Source organism: Cavia porcellus, unplaced genomic scaffold (genome assembly GCF_034190915.1).
Source record: "Cavia porcellus strain 051 isolate PalLab524CR breed Dunkin Hartley unplaced genomic scaffold, mCavPor4.1 scaffold_1, whole genome shotgun sequence".
Lineage (NCBI taxonomy): Eukaryota > Metazoa > Chordata > Mammalia > Rodentia > Caviidae > Cavia > Cavia porcellus.
The window spans coordinates 167219683-167237332 of record NW_026947484.1 but is presented as its reverse complement, the minus strand read 5'-3'; the positions used below and the strand labels follow the sequence as shown (position 1 = coordinate 167237332).

The 17650-nt window shown below is 36.5% G+C and overlaps 1 protein-coding gene and 1 non-coding gene across 2 annotated transcripts in view; one reads left to right on the top strand and one right to left on the bottom strand.

Moving 5' to 3' along the window:
- C5 (complement C5) overlaps positions 1–17650 on the bottom strand; it is an 87360-nt gene that overhangs the window by 52285 nt on the left and 17425 nt on the right. Inside the window, exons 7-17 of the mRNA XM_003479135.4 lie at positions 16216–16306; positions 14505–14619; positions 12702–12828; positions 10437–10552; positions 8330–8515; positions 6924–7127; positions 5521–5730; positions 5253–5399; positions 3771–3900; positions 2723–2785; positions 1470–1667 (exon numbers count right to left, since the gene is read on the bottom strand). Coding sequence (XP_003479183.1) covers positions 1470–1667; positions 2723–2785; positions 3771–3900; positions 5253–5399; positions 5521–5730; positions 6924–7127; positions 8330–8515; positions 10437–10552; positions 12702–12828; positions 14505–14619; positions 16216–16306 — 1587 coding nt within the window. The remainder of the gene's footprint in view (positions 1–1469; positions 1668–2722; positions 2786–3770; positions 3901–5252; positions 5400–5520; positions 5731–6923; positions 7128–8329; positions 8516–10436; positions 10553–12701; positions 12829–14504; positions 14620–16215; positions 16307–17650) is intronic.
- On the top strand, positions 149–251 carry LOC111754400 (U6 spliceosomal RNA). Its single transcript, XR_002789091.1, has one exon. It is a non-coding gene; the product is annotated as a U6 spliceosomal RNA (small nuclear RNA).

The following is a 17650-nucleotide window of genomic DNA, read 5'->3' as shown; positions in this document are numbered from 1 at the left end:
CACCATCTGCGATGAGGGGCAGGGTTACCAGAGGGAAGCTCTGTGCAGCTGAAACCAGATGGTTTTACTTGAAAAAACGGGCAGTGAAAACATAAGCTCTACGTTGTTCATCAAAATGCTGTTAGTACTAAGTAAAACCTAGGAACAAGTACTCGCTTAGGCAGCACATATACTAAAATTGGAACGATACAGAGAATATTAGCATAACCCCAAAGCATGCCACTCAAATTTGTGAAAAGTCTACATTTTATAAAAAATAGGAAATACCAGAAATATTTGTAATAACATGGTGTGTAAAAGACCATAATAATACTTATGTTTACACAAACATATCCAATTTTTTAGTTTGTGCTTTTTAAAAATTATTATTTGTTTGCACTACTAATGTTAACATTCCTTGTGTGGAGTTGATCCACATACATAACACATACTAATTCCTTTTTTCATTCCCTTTCCCTCCCTCTCCTCCTTCCATCTCTAGATCCCCTTCCAATTTGGGAAATATCTGTCTCCCTCTTTCTTATTATTATCTACCTTTTATTTTGCTCTCTATTTATATGTTGGATTTCTTATATAAGCGAAACTATGCAATATGTAAAATTATGTGACTGATTTATTTCACTTAACATTTTGGTCTTGAGGTACAGCTATTTTCCCACAAATGATTCAAATTTTATATTTCTTTATAGCAGACTAGTATGCCATTGTGCGTAAATACACTTTCTTTATCCATCTATTTGAGATGCTTAGCATATGTGATTTAATAAGACAATCAGAGTAAAAATAGGAACTCTTATTTTGCTTGTGTTTCTTTTTTTAAACATTAGCTGCTTTTGTTTATTTTCCTAAACAAATGAAAGGTAAGTCCTAAAAGTTCTACAAACATATTAGTGAGAGTTCTCTAAGATTTAGAAGTCCTTTGCTGCATTTAGTTAGTGTAGGTATAAACAGAATTTTTAATGTTGCATTATCAAAGAGAATCATAGCACACTAAAACTCAAAGGCATTCTGGCTCCATTGCAATTCACACTACATGATAAAGAGTTTCTTGCAACTAAGCTACATACTCTGGTCTAAACTTCTCACTTGAAACTCAGAGAGGATAACTATTCACTCAGATTTGTAGAGTAAAATTTGCTTTAAATTTGCACTGGGTCTTGACTCTGGGCTTGCTCTGTATTATACCTCTTCAAATTTCCAAAAATGCTAATAGATTTCTCTTACAGGTATTTGCAAGTTATAGTTTCTACTTTCAATTTTAGCCAGAACATTAAAAACTGCTTTTTTTTTTTTTTTTTTTAAATCGGTACTGGGGATCGAACTTACAACTGCCTGCTTGCAAGGCAGGTTTTGTGCCGCTGAGCTAAATCTCCAAACCCCAAAACTGCTTTTATGAGCAGTAGAAAATGAAAAAAAAAAAAAAAAATCCCTCCTTTGGCCAGAAGTCTGATAGCAAATGAAATACTTACGTAGCCTTCCCAACGGGATAGGTTTAAGAGTGTCTTCAGCTCGTATCTTGTTTGCAAGGGTGCAACATTCATTGAAAGCTCGGATACAGTGTGGACCTACGGTAATCCGTGCCGCTCGCTGCGCACAGCTTTCATAGTCATTCCGACGGGCTCCATCATAGCAGCATTTCCTTAGCACCACATGTTTGTACTTAGCAGCTGAAAGGATAGTATATGAGCCTTGATCATGCCCAGAGTCATGATATCTCAGGCTTAGGAGGAATCACAAAGGATACTTGGTTTCTACAGACAAATGATGCCCTTATTTACAATGCCCACAATTGACTGACCAGCCTTTCCTTACAACTACTCTAGGAATAGGAAGAATATGACCTTACCATGTGCTCCATTCCAATTCACACTACATGATAAAGAGTTTCTTGCAACTAAGCTACATACTATCCTTTGAAACTGACACTTTGGGTTCTGAATCCCTTGAATACAATAAGTTAAATGTCCAAGAAGCTTTCAAGTATCTGAAGATGCCTCTCATTACTACATAACTTCCCTTCTGCATGTTATTCTATTTTTTGAAACATTTATTATGAGATATAGCTTGTAGACCTTTGCTAGTGGTATTGTTTTTCATTGTAAGTACTCAGATTAATCAGTCTATGCCTTTTCATCTCAGGACCACACAGAATGAAGATTAGAATTATAATAGTTCCTATACATATAGAAGATATTATTATATTACCATAAGTATGATTACTGACTGAACTCAGGATCCAGACTGCAAGATTTGGTGCTTGCTTCCAGTGGCCATTTATCAATAACTAAATAATTTACACTAGCCTTACTTCAAAAGAATAACCCATAATGCTATTAAATGTTAAATAAAAGAAGTAATTTCTAGTATTCCCCAAAGTTAACCAAATCATGAGTTTTGTTGGAATAAAATGGAAGAATGTGATGTTAATTATTATATGAAGTTTGTAGAGAGAAAATATTTGTGTCAAATGAAAGTTAATATTTTAGATTTTAGAGATAGACATAATGAAGACTTATTTACCTCAGATTAAGTCTATGATGAGTGAACTAATGGGTTTATTTGCTTTAGTTTCTCTGAGAGAACTGAGCTAGAGGGCCACATGTATATTTCTTCTCATCTCTTCTATTTTAATGAGATGAAATTATATAATTTTCGCTTTCTATAACTTTTTTGAATGATATGCTCATAACACTTAAAGGGTCACATGAAACCTTTAGAGTACCTTGTTTTTGTATTTTCTCTTGCAGATTTCTTCTTGGCCGGAGAATTTCCTTACAAGTTTTATCTGTTTAAAAAATAGAGACAAAGAAAAAGAAAGAAGTAAATAAGATCTAAAAACCTTCCATAAAACTTGAGTATTTAAAACATTCAGAAGTTGTTCATCCAGTAAGTCCACACTGAGAAGCTGCTTCAAAGTAGGCGTTATGCACCATCCACTTGTTTCATCATAGTGGAGCTCCTAGTGTCATCTAGTTGATTTTTTAAAAGAAAATTGATTTGAATTTGGCTCTGAATCCTGCAACCTTTTGATCCTTTGATTACAGAGAAGTACCAAAACATCTGGAGTGAACAAAGTTTTCGGTAATCTATTTTTCTTATTTGCTTATTGAGCTATATTATTACAGATTTAAATATGAATACCATAATATTGTGTATAATAGGAACAACTTTAAAGCCCCAGAAAGAAAATGATTAAGATGTGATCTCTGCCCTTGAACAGCTCCCAGTGCTGGGTATGAGTTCAGACTTATAACCAAGAGTAAAAATGGGTAATACTGTTTGTGTATAGATTTGGTCCCTACCATATCCTCTCTTTTAAAGAGGTGGGGAAGATAATCGATTTTATATGGGGAAAAGGCCTTATAGAGGAGACAACTGTCATCCTAGCTTCTCCAGGCTAACAAAAGGGAAAGCAATCTTGATAAATTATGGCCTAAAGGTGTAAAAGAGGATGGAGCCCTCCAAGAACTGCAGAGGAGTAAGAAAGAGCAGGGAGAAATAATTGGAAAGTACCAGGGAGAAGATCATAAAGGGTCTGAGTACTACATTAAAGAATTTGTATTTTATCCTTAAGGTCACTAAAACATTTTATACAGGGGAGTTACACAGTCATGAAATTCTAAGAGCAGTGTAGAGAATATTCTGGAAGAGAGAAAAGTGATGTCTGATAGAAATCAATGTAAAATTCAGTTTAAAAAATGATGAATTTAATCATGTCCAGCAAACATGTACTAATAAACATAAAATAATAAAAAAGCTGAGCGTTTTACCATTTTCTTGAGACTCATCTGTATTTGCATTGGTGATGAAGGTGAGTCCAGCGAGATGGAACACATCTGCATTGTCACGGCCACCACCTGCTCCACAGCCCAGGTCACTCTTCTCGAAAGCTTGAAACACCTGTCCAGAAAACCAAAATGTTAAGCTTATTCAAATATTGTATAAGAATTTCTCCAGAGAACTAAAGGTCTTGCACATTCCATGGTTATACTGAGCCTGTGAAACACACAGGGCATTCGTTTATCAACTGACCAAGACCCAATTTCCCAACTTGATTCCTTTAGTTTGTTCTTTCGTATTTATAAAAACATACCTACTCAATTTTAAATCAAAAACTAAATTTTAAGCAACACCATTAAAAGGCAGATTCTTAGAAACTGATCTATTAACCTTGATGGCTTTGAGAGAGGCCTAGGAGACAAGCAAAGCACACTGGTAAAGCCTGTGTCTGTGTGGGTCCTGGAGGTATGACCCTGGGGAACGTGTCTGGCCTCTGGGCTCTTTATCTTGGCTATCCTCCTGCTCTCTGTGTCTCGGACACCATGAGTTGAGCATCTTTTTCCTGTCAGTCCCTTCTGTCATGATGCTTCTGCCCTGGAGCCAGCTGGACATGACCGAAATCCCTGAAACCATGAGCCAAAATAAGCCTTTTCTCCTTCACACTGTTTGTGTGTCAGATCTTTTGTTTCAGCAATGAGAAAACTGACCAATGCATCTGTGGTGTTTTGTACATAGAACACATATTGCAATCAGTGTAATAAATGAATGAATAGATAAATGAGTGAAAACATAAAAGAGTACATTTAAAAGTTTAATCTTTAAATTTCTAACTAAAATTGAGCACAATCGCTTATGTTTTTAGGCGAGGATTTAAAATTCTTAGTAGGGGAGTACTTACACACAGGGCTTATTTCAGTTTTAATTTTAACCCCCAAAAGCTCTCTGAATGCTTTTACCATTATAATTTTTCTACTCTTTTTTCTTTGTTCAGAGAAAATGCAAGCCTAGAAAATAGTAGCTGAGTGTAGTGGAAATAAGTGGCAACTCAGGAAATTAATTTTCAACTTCTTCAGCACCACAGATTTTAATAAGAATTTAAATGAACAAATCCAAAGATAGCCTATGCATTTTTTCCTGTCTTCTCTGTTGCTGCCTCTGTAACTGTGTACCACAACCTGCCCTAAATCCTTAATGTCTCCTGAACAATGACACTTTGACTCTTGGCTAGCATGGTCCTTTGTTTTTAAGAGATTAAATCTATATTTGGAAAAAACAAAAATGAATTGACCTGTGGTGTGAGAGCTAACATGAAATAGGCTTCCTCCTGCAAACTACTAAACTGGGCACATTATAGAAAACCGGGTGAGTGTTATCCTAATTCTCCACCTACAGCTTGTGCTGGTGGCCACACTTTGTGAAGTATTGTCCTGACCGCCCCACCCCACAGCAACTTCAGGACTGTACGACTTAACTCTTTTCATGGGCCTTTTGGTTTTTCCTTGGACTCCATACACAGCACTGTCCACTGCTAACAGTGCCACCCATGAGTCTGACTCAGTTTCCATGTTAAGAGACACAGTCTGGCCTGGAGAATAGTCTCCATCTGGAGACAGCTGAACCTAAAAAGTCAATTGAAAAAGAGAAGATCATGTACATAAGATAAACTTGTTCAGGAGTGTCTTTCTGACAGTCTCCTTCAATCAGAGGCAAATTCAGTTGTGATGTGCGGTTGTGTCTTACCTGCAGCTGATTGCCACACTTTTCTTCAACGTTCAACCAGACCGAGTCAGACACTAATTCTGCGGTCTGCTCTCCTGTGACAATGTAATAGACCAAGAGTCGGGCTGAGGGGACCATGTCTTGCGTCACTGGAATGTTTATACTTTGATAAGATGAATCTGGAAGTTTCTCCTTGGTGCCAAAGTGTATGATTTTGCCCTTGGATAATATCTAAAAATAAATAGTGGAAGCAACAATAAGTACATAAACAAAATCTGTGCTGCAGGGTGAAGCTGGGAGGTGGAGCAACACTTATGTTAAAAAGAAAAGTAAAGTTAACTTGTGTATTTGTTCCTAATATTTATCAAGAACTTTAACATTTGTTTATTCTCACGAGAGGTAGAAATATTCACCTCCACTGAAGCGACTGAGGTTTAGGAACTGGCTAAAAAAAAGTCACACTGATTTTAGTTCAAAACAATGTAAGTAGAAATCAAACAGCTAAAATATGAACCTAGATCTGTTTAAAGTCACACACTGTGGTTAAAACCTGCTTTATTTTGTTGATTTATAAAACTAGCTGAGTAAGTGGAGTGTATTTTATTTGAGGATTAAATTTTAAAGGCATGGATTAGATTCTAAATTGGAAGATTAAGGTGGAAATAAGATCGTATGAAGCCAAAATGGCTTCAAAGCTCCTTTAAACTGTCCTTGGAGAGCAGGACCGCATACATGGTTCTGCAGGTAGTCCACAGTTTCTCTACATTTCATCAGTCAGTATTTTTCAGTCATCCTTATTTATTTTTTTCAATTTTTTTCCTCAAAAATGTGGAAAAAGCCACCATCACCTATTTGACCTGGCTATTGGAATAATTCATTCCACTTCTTTGGCTCAGAGCAAGAAGCTCTTCACATTATCTGCACATTCTTTGCTAAGGTTCACCACAGATTTGATTGATCCTGTTTAATGTAAGTGTTATTGACTGCAGAATTGAAGCAGGTATGGTATGACCTAATTCTTTAGAGGGTTTAGGTCCCTGCTTTTATGTCAATGAAATGCACATTTTTGAACTAGATGTAGTTGTATAATCTTTGGACATGTAACAGAGAGGTGATGCAATTTAATCAGGCTTCCTTTGGTGGAAGGAGTTATTAGATTAAGAGTCAGAGGTCGTCAGTTCAAATCAAAACCCTCTTCTGAACTGACTGATCCTGGTGAGTCCTGAAACATTTTGTCTTGAGTTTTCTCATTTGTGAAATGACCATAAAAATCAAGCTTTTCCTGTTTTGAAAGCTGATATTTAAATAGATAATGCCTTCAAAAGTGTTTTATAAATACAAATGTAAGGAATCCTTCTAATATTTGTCCATATAGCAAAGGATCAGTGAACAATAAGATGTAAATCTAAAATTACAGAACGTACCAAGTAATTATAGTGAGTTATTTTGTCAATATATGGACTTTTAGGGGTAACGATGATGTTCAGATATTCTCCCACAAGCAAAGCTTTATAGTTTTCAGTCCAATCAATATAAAGGTAACTTTCACTGAGAGATGAGTATGCGACAGCATAGTAATCTTCCTGGGCTTGATTTTCTTCTGGAAGATCTGGGACATCAGTTTGGACCTGGGAAGGAAATTCAAAAACAGACATGGTTTATGAGCAACACTCTTTGTAAAACATATTGTCTAAATTTCAGTCTTACAAGTACCTAAGTTTTAAAATATAAAATATTAAAGACAACAAAAAACAGCACTACATTACACCAGTGTCTGTACAGCTGTACCATTATAAAACTATAGAAACCAGTAACATAATTCTGAGCTATGGTAGAGACGCCTGATAAGTGAGAAGGACACTCCAGAAACAAAAACTGGCACTCTTCCTGAGACATCATGGGGCATTCTCTTCCTAGGCAATGGGATTCAGGAATTGAGGGTACAAGAGGGGCAGTGGTGCAGGGGCAGCTCTAACTCTCCAAGGGAAAGGAGGTATGAGCAAACATGCCAGAGACCATTGTGATGGGGTGACACAGAGAAGTGTGGCTAAACATGGGCAGGTTGCACATGCTAACGTAGGACTAATACCTGAGTCTAGGGTGCAGAATGATTATTAGTCTGTAGTCTGGTGTCAGACACACATTGGTTTGTATTGCAGTGCCAACCTTTATCATCTGAATAAGTTACTTAATCAAAAGAGAGGTTAGAAGCCTTAGTTTCTTCAGCCACAAAAGTCCAAAGGTAATATTCTCTAACTTGTTTGCTGATTAAGTGGATATTAAATGTGTTCCTTAAAAGCTCATGGCACAGTGCCTTAGTATTTATTAAGTTCTTGGTGGATGTATGGTGTACTCACTGACCTGCATTATTAGCTTACATTTTATTTGAGGTGGGACTATAAATACTACATGTGGAAGAGAAGGCCAGTAAGTAAACTTGAAGGCAGAGAAGGTTTGTGCATTGGGAAAAACATAGGATTCCACATTTGACCCTTTGGTGGTCCTGAGAGGTGATAGTAAGAATGTGTGTGTGGGGGGAAGGGAGGTATTCCTACCACTGTCCTCAGTTTCCATATTCTAGTACAGTCTAATTGGTGTAAGAGAAAATGCTTAATTCTCAAAAAAACCCACTTAATTCTCAAAATTTAATGGATTTGTCTCCCTTAGAGTCATTCAAGAAGTTAGCAGATTTTCTCTGGTATTTGTTTTTTTGCAATAAGTTTACTGCACTCATTTATAAACCCTGCCACATCTGTTCTACACACGAGCCAAAACATACAGTCAAGAGTACACATCGTCCCAGTAAATACAGCAGGAGAACTCAGCTCACACGAAACTCTAGCGCTTTCACTTCAGAGGGGAGGTTAATCACAAATGAAGCCACTCCATCGCTGAGACTTGTTACACTTTTCTTTGGTTCCAAGTCAGATATCTCCTGGTTTACATCGACTGTTTGTGCTTTCAGGATGACTGGGAGCTCTTTTACCGACTGGTCAAGTGAATCCTTAACTTGTACCTGTTTGCAGAACAATTCAGATCCATTTCAACAACTCATCATGCCTTTCAAAGCTTAACAGCTCTGAAGCAGTTCTTCCTGTGCAGCAAAATATAATTCATTGAGGGGATATATGCTGTCTGCTCGTTGAAAGGCTCAATACTATTTATCTTAACCTTTCTCAAGTGAGGGATTTCATCTATAAATCAGACTCAGACATAAAAGCTTTCTAACATGTCAACCAAAGATATGCCAATATCTTCTGCTACCTAACGTCTGTTTCTTTAATTGCCTTAGCATGGAGTAAAGGAGAAAATGAAGCAGTCACTTTGGTGATGATTCTTTTTAAAGTGAGAAACTATAAATAGATATATTTTCTTTTTTAACCTTTACCTCTCACCATGCATGCATATAATTGGTATATAATATCTATAATTTCCACAAATTATCTTTTTTATATTTTTAGATGTGATATAAAATTATATAAAAGATATTTCTAATTTATACATATGATATCATACCATATATTTACATATTATATTATACATACCTATATTATATGCATGACATGATATTATATGTATTGTGTTACACATTTTCATGCATATTTAATATGAATGTATTATGTATTATGTTTGTATGTTGAATGTATTATGTTTGTATGTAAGAAGTTAAAAGCATATCCAAAGCTTGCTTCATGCTTGGTAAATCTTTTTCTTTTAAAAGTCAAGAATCCTCTATAAGTAATAATTGACAATGTATTAACTACAACCATCTCTCAATTTCTATGGGGAATCAGCTCCAGGATGCCCCATAAAAATCAATAGCCAAGGGTCTCAAGTTCCTTATATAAAGGGCATAATATTTACATATAATCTGCACAGATCTTCTCTTACACTTTAAATCATCTCTATATTACTTATAATAACTAACATGGTACAAATTTATACAAATAGCTAGTTTTTATAACATTTACAGGAAAAAAATCTGTACACGTTCAATCTGTGGATGGCAAAATCCACAGATACAGGAACTATAGAATATAGGGAGCTGATTGTGTAATGAAGCTGATTTTTGGTTTTTTTGAGGCAGTGTCTCGGTATATAGTCTAGGCTGGCCTTGAACTCACTATGTAGTTCAGGCTGACTTTGAACTTACTGCAATCCTGCCTCAACCTTCAGAGTGCTGAGATTACAGGTATGCACCACCATGCTGGGCTACTTAAACTAATTTCTAAAAGTAACATGTTTTCAAAGAATAAAACATAACCATAAGCCTCTAGGCTTTCTAAACTAAGGACAGGAAATAAAAATTTCCACTTAATAAGTGTAATAAAATATAATACATAATATAATTTATATTGAAATATTTAACAGAATAAATATAATAAATTAAATGAATGTTTCAAATCAAAAGTAGAGGGGGAAGATAAAAATTGAAGAGGAAAAAGGAAGCGTAAAAGATATAAAAAGAGTCAGGGACAGAAAGAGTCAAAATGTAAAAGACAGAGAACAAAAGGAGAGATAGACAAGAGACCAGAGTTCTGCACAACAGTACAGGTCAAAGTGGGAAAACACAGAAATGCATACTCAGAGATACTCCAGAGGTTAAGAAAAAGTAGTGAAAGAGAGAGGAGCCTATTTTCAAAAAGTGGTTTCTTCAGCTTAAGACTGTTTGCCTCCAAGTAATTTTAAATGTTAGTAGTTTTCGCATGGTGGAAATATGAGGTTTTATTTACACATAATGTAATGGGAATACCTAATAAGAGGCTGTCTTACTGAATACCCGCACGCGTCATGAAAGCACAAATCACTCCCAAGAGGGCAGGTACATTCCCTCGGATTTTTTCAACACATTTCTCCCATTTCCTATCTCCATGTTTTCAATATACAAAAAAAGACGAGCACATTCAGCAGCTACCTGCTACTTCCCAGTCTCATACCTTGATGGAGTATGGAATCCCAGGCTTCAAGAAAAGAGGAGTAGCAACTAAATTCAGTGTGTAGGGAGAAAGGACATATTTGATGCCAGGTACCTCTGCATCTTCAGAAAACCCACCTAAAAAAAACCAAAAGCATCATGTTACCATTTTTAGAAGCCTAATGATGTGCCTGATATCTACATTGAACCTATGTCTCTGCAGATATATGTTCAAGAGTTAGGAAAGGAAATCAGTAGAGGCCAGAGTTTTAGCCTTATATGACTTCACAGTTAGGTTGCAGGGATATGGAAACAAATGGAGAACAATCAGGAGAACTTGATAAGGGAAAACTCTAAGGGTCCATGAGAGAAATCACAATAATGTAATTGTATGGCTGAAAATCAAATTAAACATTAAGAATAGCACATGAAGTTCTAGCATTCTCAAACTCCTTTCTAGTGTTACATCCACAACATTTCCTACACATGTCCTGTTGCTATGGTTTGTGTCTGGGTGGCCCTCCAAACCACATGCGATCATGGAGGTGGCTGAGTCTAGCATTTGTAATTGGTTTGTTATCTAATGCTGGAATTGGTGGCATGAGTGCTGCACCTGCTCAGGGATTGGTAACAGGCAGACAATATAAGGGAGGCAAAGAGATATACCTTTCCCTGTTGCCCTTTCACTCTTGTTGCTTGAAGCTGCCCAATGGTTGCCCCTGAGCCACGCCACCCTGCGTTGGAGTCAGCTTGAGTATGGAATGACACCTCCAAAACTGTAAGCTAAATAAACCTTTCCGTCCTTCATTTTGGGCTTCAGGGATTTTGTCTCAACAATGAGGAAAGTAACCAAGACACCGGTTACTGCAGCAAGACTGTTATTCTTGAAGATCAAACTTTAGTTTCCTTCTTCTTGCTGTAAGGGAGGCCCACATCACTCTGTGTACTATCCCTGCTTCCAAAGCCTCCTTCGCTAATTATCTTTGCAATATCATTCTTGGTTATTGGGAACTGACAATCAGAAACTTACCTATCTCTGAAAATCAATAGCCTTAAGCTCTTGCTTCAAGCACAGGGTTCTTTGTTTACTTCTTAAACCTGATGCTATTTTGCAAGTTACTTGTGTGCTGGGATCATTCATATCTGCAAGCTTGTGTAGTGATTAGTGCTCTGAACCATCTCATAAATATTACTTCTGCTGAATTTATTTGAAATAAGTTGAGGAACAAAAGTAAGCAAGAAATATTAAAATATTAAAATGGTGAAAACAATAGCTTGGATAAGGAATGTAAAGTCATCATTGCTCTCCAACATCTACTGAGCATCTGGTTTAGGTAAGTGCTCCGTAACTAGGTAATTAATCTGGATTCTTCATTCTGTTACCATGAAAGGACAAACTTAAAAGAGTGAAAGGGGTCTTCGGAACCATTTGTTATCTTATGAAAAAAATGGGGTTAGTATAATTAAACTACATATTCAAGAGTAGTCAGGAGCTTAATATAAACCTGAAAATAGGATATTAGTAATCAAGATATACTAGGCATAAGAAAATGAATCTGGCTTGCAGCAGTAATTAATGACTATTACAAAAATTGGCATGAGTTTTAGAGCACTAGACAAGCTTAAGTATGTTAAGAAAGCAGTAGGTGGACCCTTGGAAAGGAAAAGTGCAGAGGAAGAAAGGAAGAAGAGAAAAACAGGAGACTGTCCAATAGACAGCCCTCATTATAGGACAGTTACTGCTTAAGTGTTTTGCATATCTTCACTCTTGGATCACCGCCGTAATCCTATGAGTTAAATACTGTTATTGTTCTCACTTTAGGAACATTATTACCTAATCATTAGCTAGAATTCCTTACTTTTATACCTAAAAAAGGGCTTTAGAGAGCATTCAGTTCAATAGCTGTCACTGCACAGATAAGGAGACCAGGAGAATGATAAGAATAACAGCTTCCATTTCCACAGTACACATCAAACATTTTGATACACATACTCTCAATTTGATTTTCCTCTTCTCCAAGTAAGAGCTCTAGCGTGACAGATGTTCAGGGTAGATGGCTGCAGAGACACTTGGGACTGTGCAGCATCACTGTATTTTTATCGTTAAGATAATAAGGACCCAGTGGCCCACCCAATGACCACATAGCAGCAGAGCTCTGCTTTAATCCAAGTTTTTAATGATGTAAAAAGTGACATTTAAATATGAACAAAAATACAAAAAATCCTCTAGAAATCATTTACATTATTGACATGCTATTCAATATTTCTTAAAAGAAACACAACTTACCTCTAGTCTCTACAACTGTTACACCAATATAAAGGTACTTGTTATTTAAATCTTCCAGACTGTTATATGACAATTCTTTAACTGCCTTTTCAGAATCAAATGTGATGTGTGCAATTCCATCTGTCAACTTTTTAAAAGGGAAAATGAAAGAATTAGTTTAGAGAAGAACATTTAAGAAAAATAAAGACTGACAATACCTGCTTTGGTTGCCTCTAGATTGAGGGCAAATGCGGGAGGACTGGTTTAGCATCACCAGTGAAGTGGATTCCAAGTCCACAGTGAAGCCCAGGATGTTATTTTCCAATTTATTTGCACAATATTATAGTTGTAAAAGAGTCTTGAACATCACATGGCCCAACAGGTCTCTGGTCCAGCTATTGAAGATGCCTTTTCTGATTCCCCATGGCTCATCCAGCTTTGTAGAGCTGTCATGCTACTTCTGACACTAAGAGTTTATTGGATTTTTACATTTAATTTGTGCTTCACTGTTTACAAATTAAAACTCTAATTTAATTTATAGGGAATAAAGGGATAGAACTAAGTAATATTATATTATTAAATTATTAAAAATAGATTTTTGTTTTATTTTTACTCTAAAATTATTGAACTTGAGGCCAGATTCTTGGGTGCTGGGATTGAACCCAGAGCCTCACACATATCACACCTGTGCTCTACCAGTGAGCCATGCCCTCCTAGTCCTAATTTAGCTTTAAATCTCAGCATCTAGAGTGGAATCTTGAATTGAAAAAAAAAATGACCTTTAATTTATGTCATCAATAAATATGGCTGTTTTTTAAAAAATGTAGAGGGTAAACAAATTGATGACACAAAATGCAGGAATATGCCAAAGTGAGCAAAAATTACATGCATTCATACCATCTATTGTATGAAGTGTACTGAATAAAAGAGGAAGGGACCAGGTATCTGATCTCAGGTACAGCAACCACTTACTTGCCTTAACCATGGACAGGAGACTTTACGAATACTTTCGGAGCATCTACTCTTTGGTAGGAAATATGCTCCCTCTGGGCACGGAATGGATATGATTTACAACTGTAAAGAGTTTAAGGTCAAAATGATACATAAAAAAATAAGAAATTCCAATAAAGAAGAGTTTCTCACTTTTTGCATGACTGACATTTTGAACAGAGTAATTCCTCACTGTGTGAGAGAGAGTGCTCTATGTACGGTAACAGTTTAGCACCAATCCTGCCTCTACTCACTAAATCCCAATAGCATCCTCTTCCCGCTTTGTGACACCCATGAATTACTTGGGACATTGCCAAACGCGCTCTCTCTTTATTTTTTTTTTTTTTTTGCCAAACGTGCTCTTGTGGGTAAAAATCATCCCTAGTTAACAACCACTGCAAGAAAATGTGAAAGATCTGCTAATAAACTGAGTCTTGACGCCTATGAGATGGAAAGGTGGGGCAGCTAACCTAGTTCAGAGGAATCAGGGAAAGTGTCCACTTTGAAACTTAAAGGCCAACAAGGAGTTAATGAAGCAAAGAAGAGGCAGGAGGGGACAGAGGAAAAGAACAAGACCTGGAGGAACACAAACTATGTTAAGTTTGAGAAGTGGGAGGGTAACATTAGTACAAAAGACAAGATGAGAGGAAATAGAGTGAGCTAAGTTGGCAAGGGAGACTGATGTCAAGAAAGCGGCCTTTATCTTAAGGTAGAGATGGGAAACCCCTGGAGATTTTAACCTTCAACTTCACACCTATGTAGAATGAGGGACTGAACAAGAAGGCTAGAAGTAACTGTTCATCCTCTCATCATCTTTAGGTCTGGACATCTTACCATTTTGCTTTGCATTGCTTCTTCCATCATTTCTTTTTGATCATCGTTCATATCTTCTCTTATTCCAAAAAAGACATAAACTTCAGCCTCAGTGACTACTTCGTTGTAAAAATACCTGTCAAGCAATACTCCAACATCATTCTGTTGACATGGTGCAGTACTAAGACTCAGGTAAAATGTGACAATTTGAATTTACTTAAAGCTCATCGTATACTCCAGCCGCTTCTACACTTTTTCTTCAGAAAGCCACAATAATACAGTCAGAGTATGGATTGTTATTAGTATGTGGGAGATGAAAAAGTTGATTTTGGGGAGATCAAAAGATCTAGCTCCAAGGGCCCTTTCCTCCAGTCAGCACTACTTCCTAGATGACTTGATAACAAGGGGGAGCGACTCGCTATTATCTTTTATGTCTTTAAAAGGAGCATGCCTGACCTCAGTGCTACAGGACATTACTCTTTTGAAAAAACTTGAACTGTATGTTTCCTTTTTAATTTAGAACAAAGTAAACTTCCTGCATAACAAATAATACTATAACTAATGCTAACTTTTCTTACTAATGGGTTGAACAAATAAATTGTCTCCATTACAAGGTTTTAGTTTCTTTCATCTGAGCCTTTTATGGCAGTGTAGGCTGAATGACAAACACCCAATTTGTAGAATAAATACTTACAAAAGAGGAAGAATAGTAGGATTGACTCCATGAGCAGACAGGCTGCCTAGCCATGACATCTTGAACAAATTATGTAAAATTCATGTAACTCATTTTTTCACTTGTTTTATCAGAATAGTCATAATATCTACCTCATAGAGCTATGAAGATTAAATGTGCTAATATAAGAAGTTCTTAGAAATGCAATTTCATAAATTGATTATTAACAACTACTCGATATTGCCATTTTTAAAGTGGCCTAAGTTTTGTGACAGCTTTGTTACAAAATTAAGCCCAACTGTCTACCATTCCACATATCAGTCTACTTTGTCTGTGCTGACCTTGTAACATGCTTTGGAAAAAAGAATGTGGTAGAAAGAATGGTGTGCCAGTACCAAGTACCAAAGTCTCAAGGAGAATTTAGTTCATTCTCTCTCTCTCTCTCGCGCTCCTCCCACCCAGCATTGCTGCTGCCATGGGACAGCCTGCTGGGTGATGTGATACACACCTAAACCATTTGCTCAGTCCCTGTCAATTGCTAGCCATTGCTACACATGTGAATGTGACCCTCCTACATCAGCCATCCCCAGAGGGATCTGCCTATTGACTTCAGGCTCCTGGTGATCCCAAGTGTTATCAGCCTGGTGCACATCAGCAGAACTGCCCAGTTAACTCAGAAATGCTTGTGGTTTTAAAGCATTGGGATTTGAACCAGTACCACAGCATTTGCTAGCTGATTAAGGAATTTTAAACATGAAAAGAAGAGAAGCCTTTGTATTTGAGTCTCAATGTTCTAAATTAAGTTGGTTTCTAAATATACACATTGAGCTTGAATCTTCAAGATGTTTCATTTTTTTACCGGTGAATAACAAACAAAGCTAAAATTAGAGGAGGACATAAACTATGGTATTAGCATGGAAGTCTCCTCAATAGATTTTTGAAGTCTGTTCCAAAGTCCTGGTAGATGCTGTTAATAAATAAATCACAGATCTCTTTTTGAACAACTATTACTAATTTAGCTGGTAACTTGAAAAATGAAATGAAATAAAACTTCCTTACCTTGCTTTTATAGTAATTTCAAAATTCTTGAAGTTCTTATGACCAATGAAATTACTTTCTGGTTCTATTGAAACAGAAAAATGTGGCAAGACTGAAAATAGAAACAAAGAGGAAATATTACCATTTAAATTACAGTGGCCTTTAATACACAGCAAGCAGCGGCTTTTCTCTGGTGTAGGTTCACAAACAGTAGCATTAACATAATAGCCAACTCATCATCACTGGCATCCCCTTCACCATGTTCCCATTGTATCTGAGGAGACTTTCCATTCTAGCAGTCAGAATCAGTCCAGTCTCAGTGTGCCAGCAATATTTGGCTTGTATTTTTATTATGGCACTTACTATGGGCAGTAGATTACTTCACTAGAGTATAGACTCCTTAAAAAGAAACAAAAAAAAGACCATTCTCTACTTTTCTTGGCATATCTCACCCTTCCATTCTTCTATGTCTTAAGCACAGTAGATGTTCAAAGAGAATTTATCAAATTGAAGACAGAAAAGAAAAATTCTAGGCTATCTAGTGTTACCTTTCTTTTTGGTCTAGTCAATAAAAATCCATTCAAGTGTCAGCATAAAATCTTAATATTGATTTTTAAACAGAGAAATCTTAAAATAGGATATGAGAAAGTGTATCAAGGCAGAATTAAAATTCAGGCAAAAAGAAGCTGTGGGTTTTTCTATCTTTGGTACTTGATGGCCTAAGAGAAGACAATTTAATCTGTTGAAATGGTACTATCTTTTCTTTATATAGTGGTACCTCAGTTCATAAGAGCTTTTGCTTGTAAACAATTTAGTTTGCAAACAGAAATGTTTGGCAAAATTTTGTTTTTGTTTTCAAAGTCTGCATCAGGTGACAAACATGACCATGGCCATCTTTCCCACACAAATAGAAATATGGTCATCTTTTCCATTTGTAGAACAAATTAAGTTTGTGAACCAAGTTAGCATTACCTCAGACCATGTATAAGGGCTATGAATTCTAATAACTTACTGTATAGTTATAGAAAATTAGTTCATTGGGTGAGTCATTGAGTAGACAAAGAGTGACACCAAGTGAGACGGTTGGCTTCAGGTATGGCTTAGGGGCTTTAAAACAGTGAAAACTAAAAGTGAAAAGACAAAGCAGTTTTGTTCCTGGGCTGTGTTCCTGTGTGACTGAAGACCAAGGCAGGTGTGTCCTGTCAAGGATGTGAGGCACAGAGAATTATTCCATCTTCTACTGGATACCTGCTACCAAGAGGGTACTCTAGTGACCAAGCTAGACATAAACTGAAGCAACTAATTATACAACATTAACTACAATGACAAATATTGACATGAAATACAGTGGATCCTACCCAGGAAAGAGAATTTAAAAATGTGGTCTAAGTGGCTTTCAAACTGAGATCTGAGACCTGAGAAGTTGGCTGAGTAAGGAATGTGTGTGTTCCAGGTT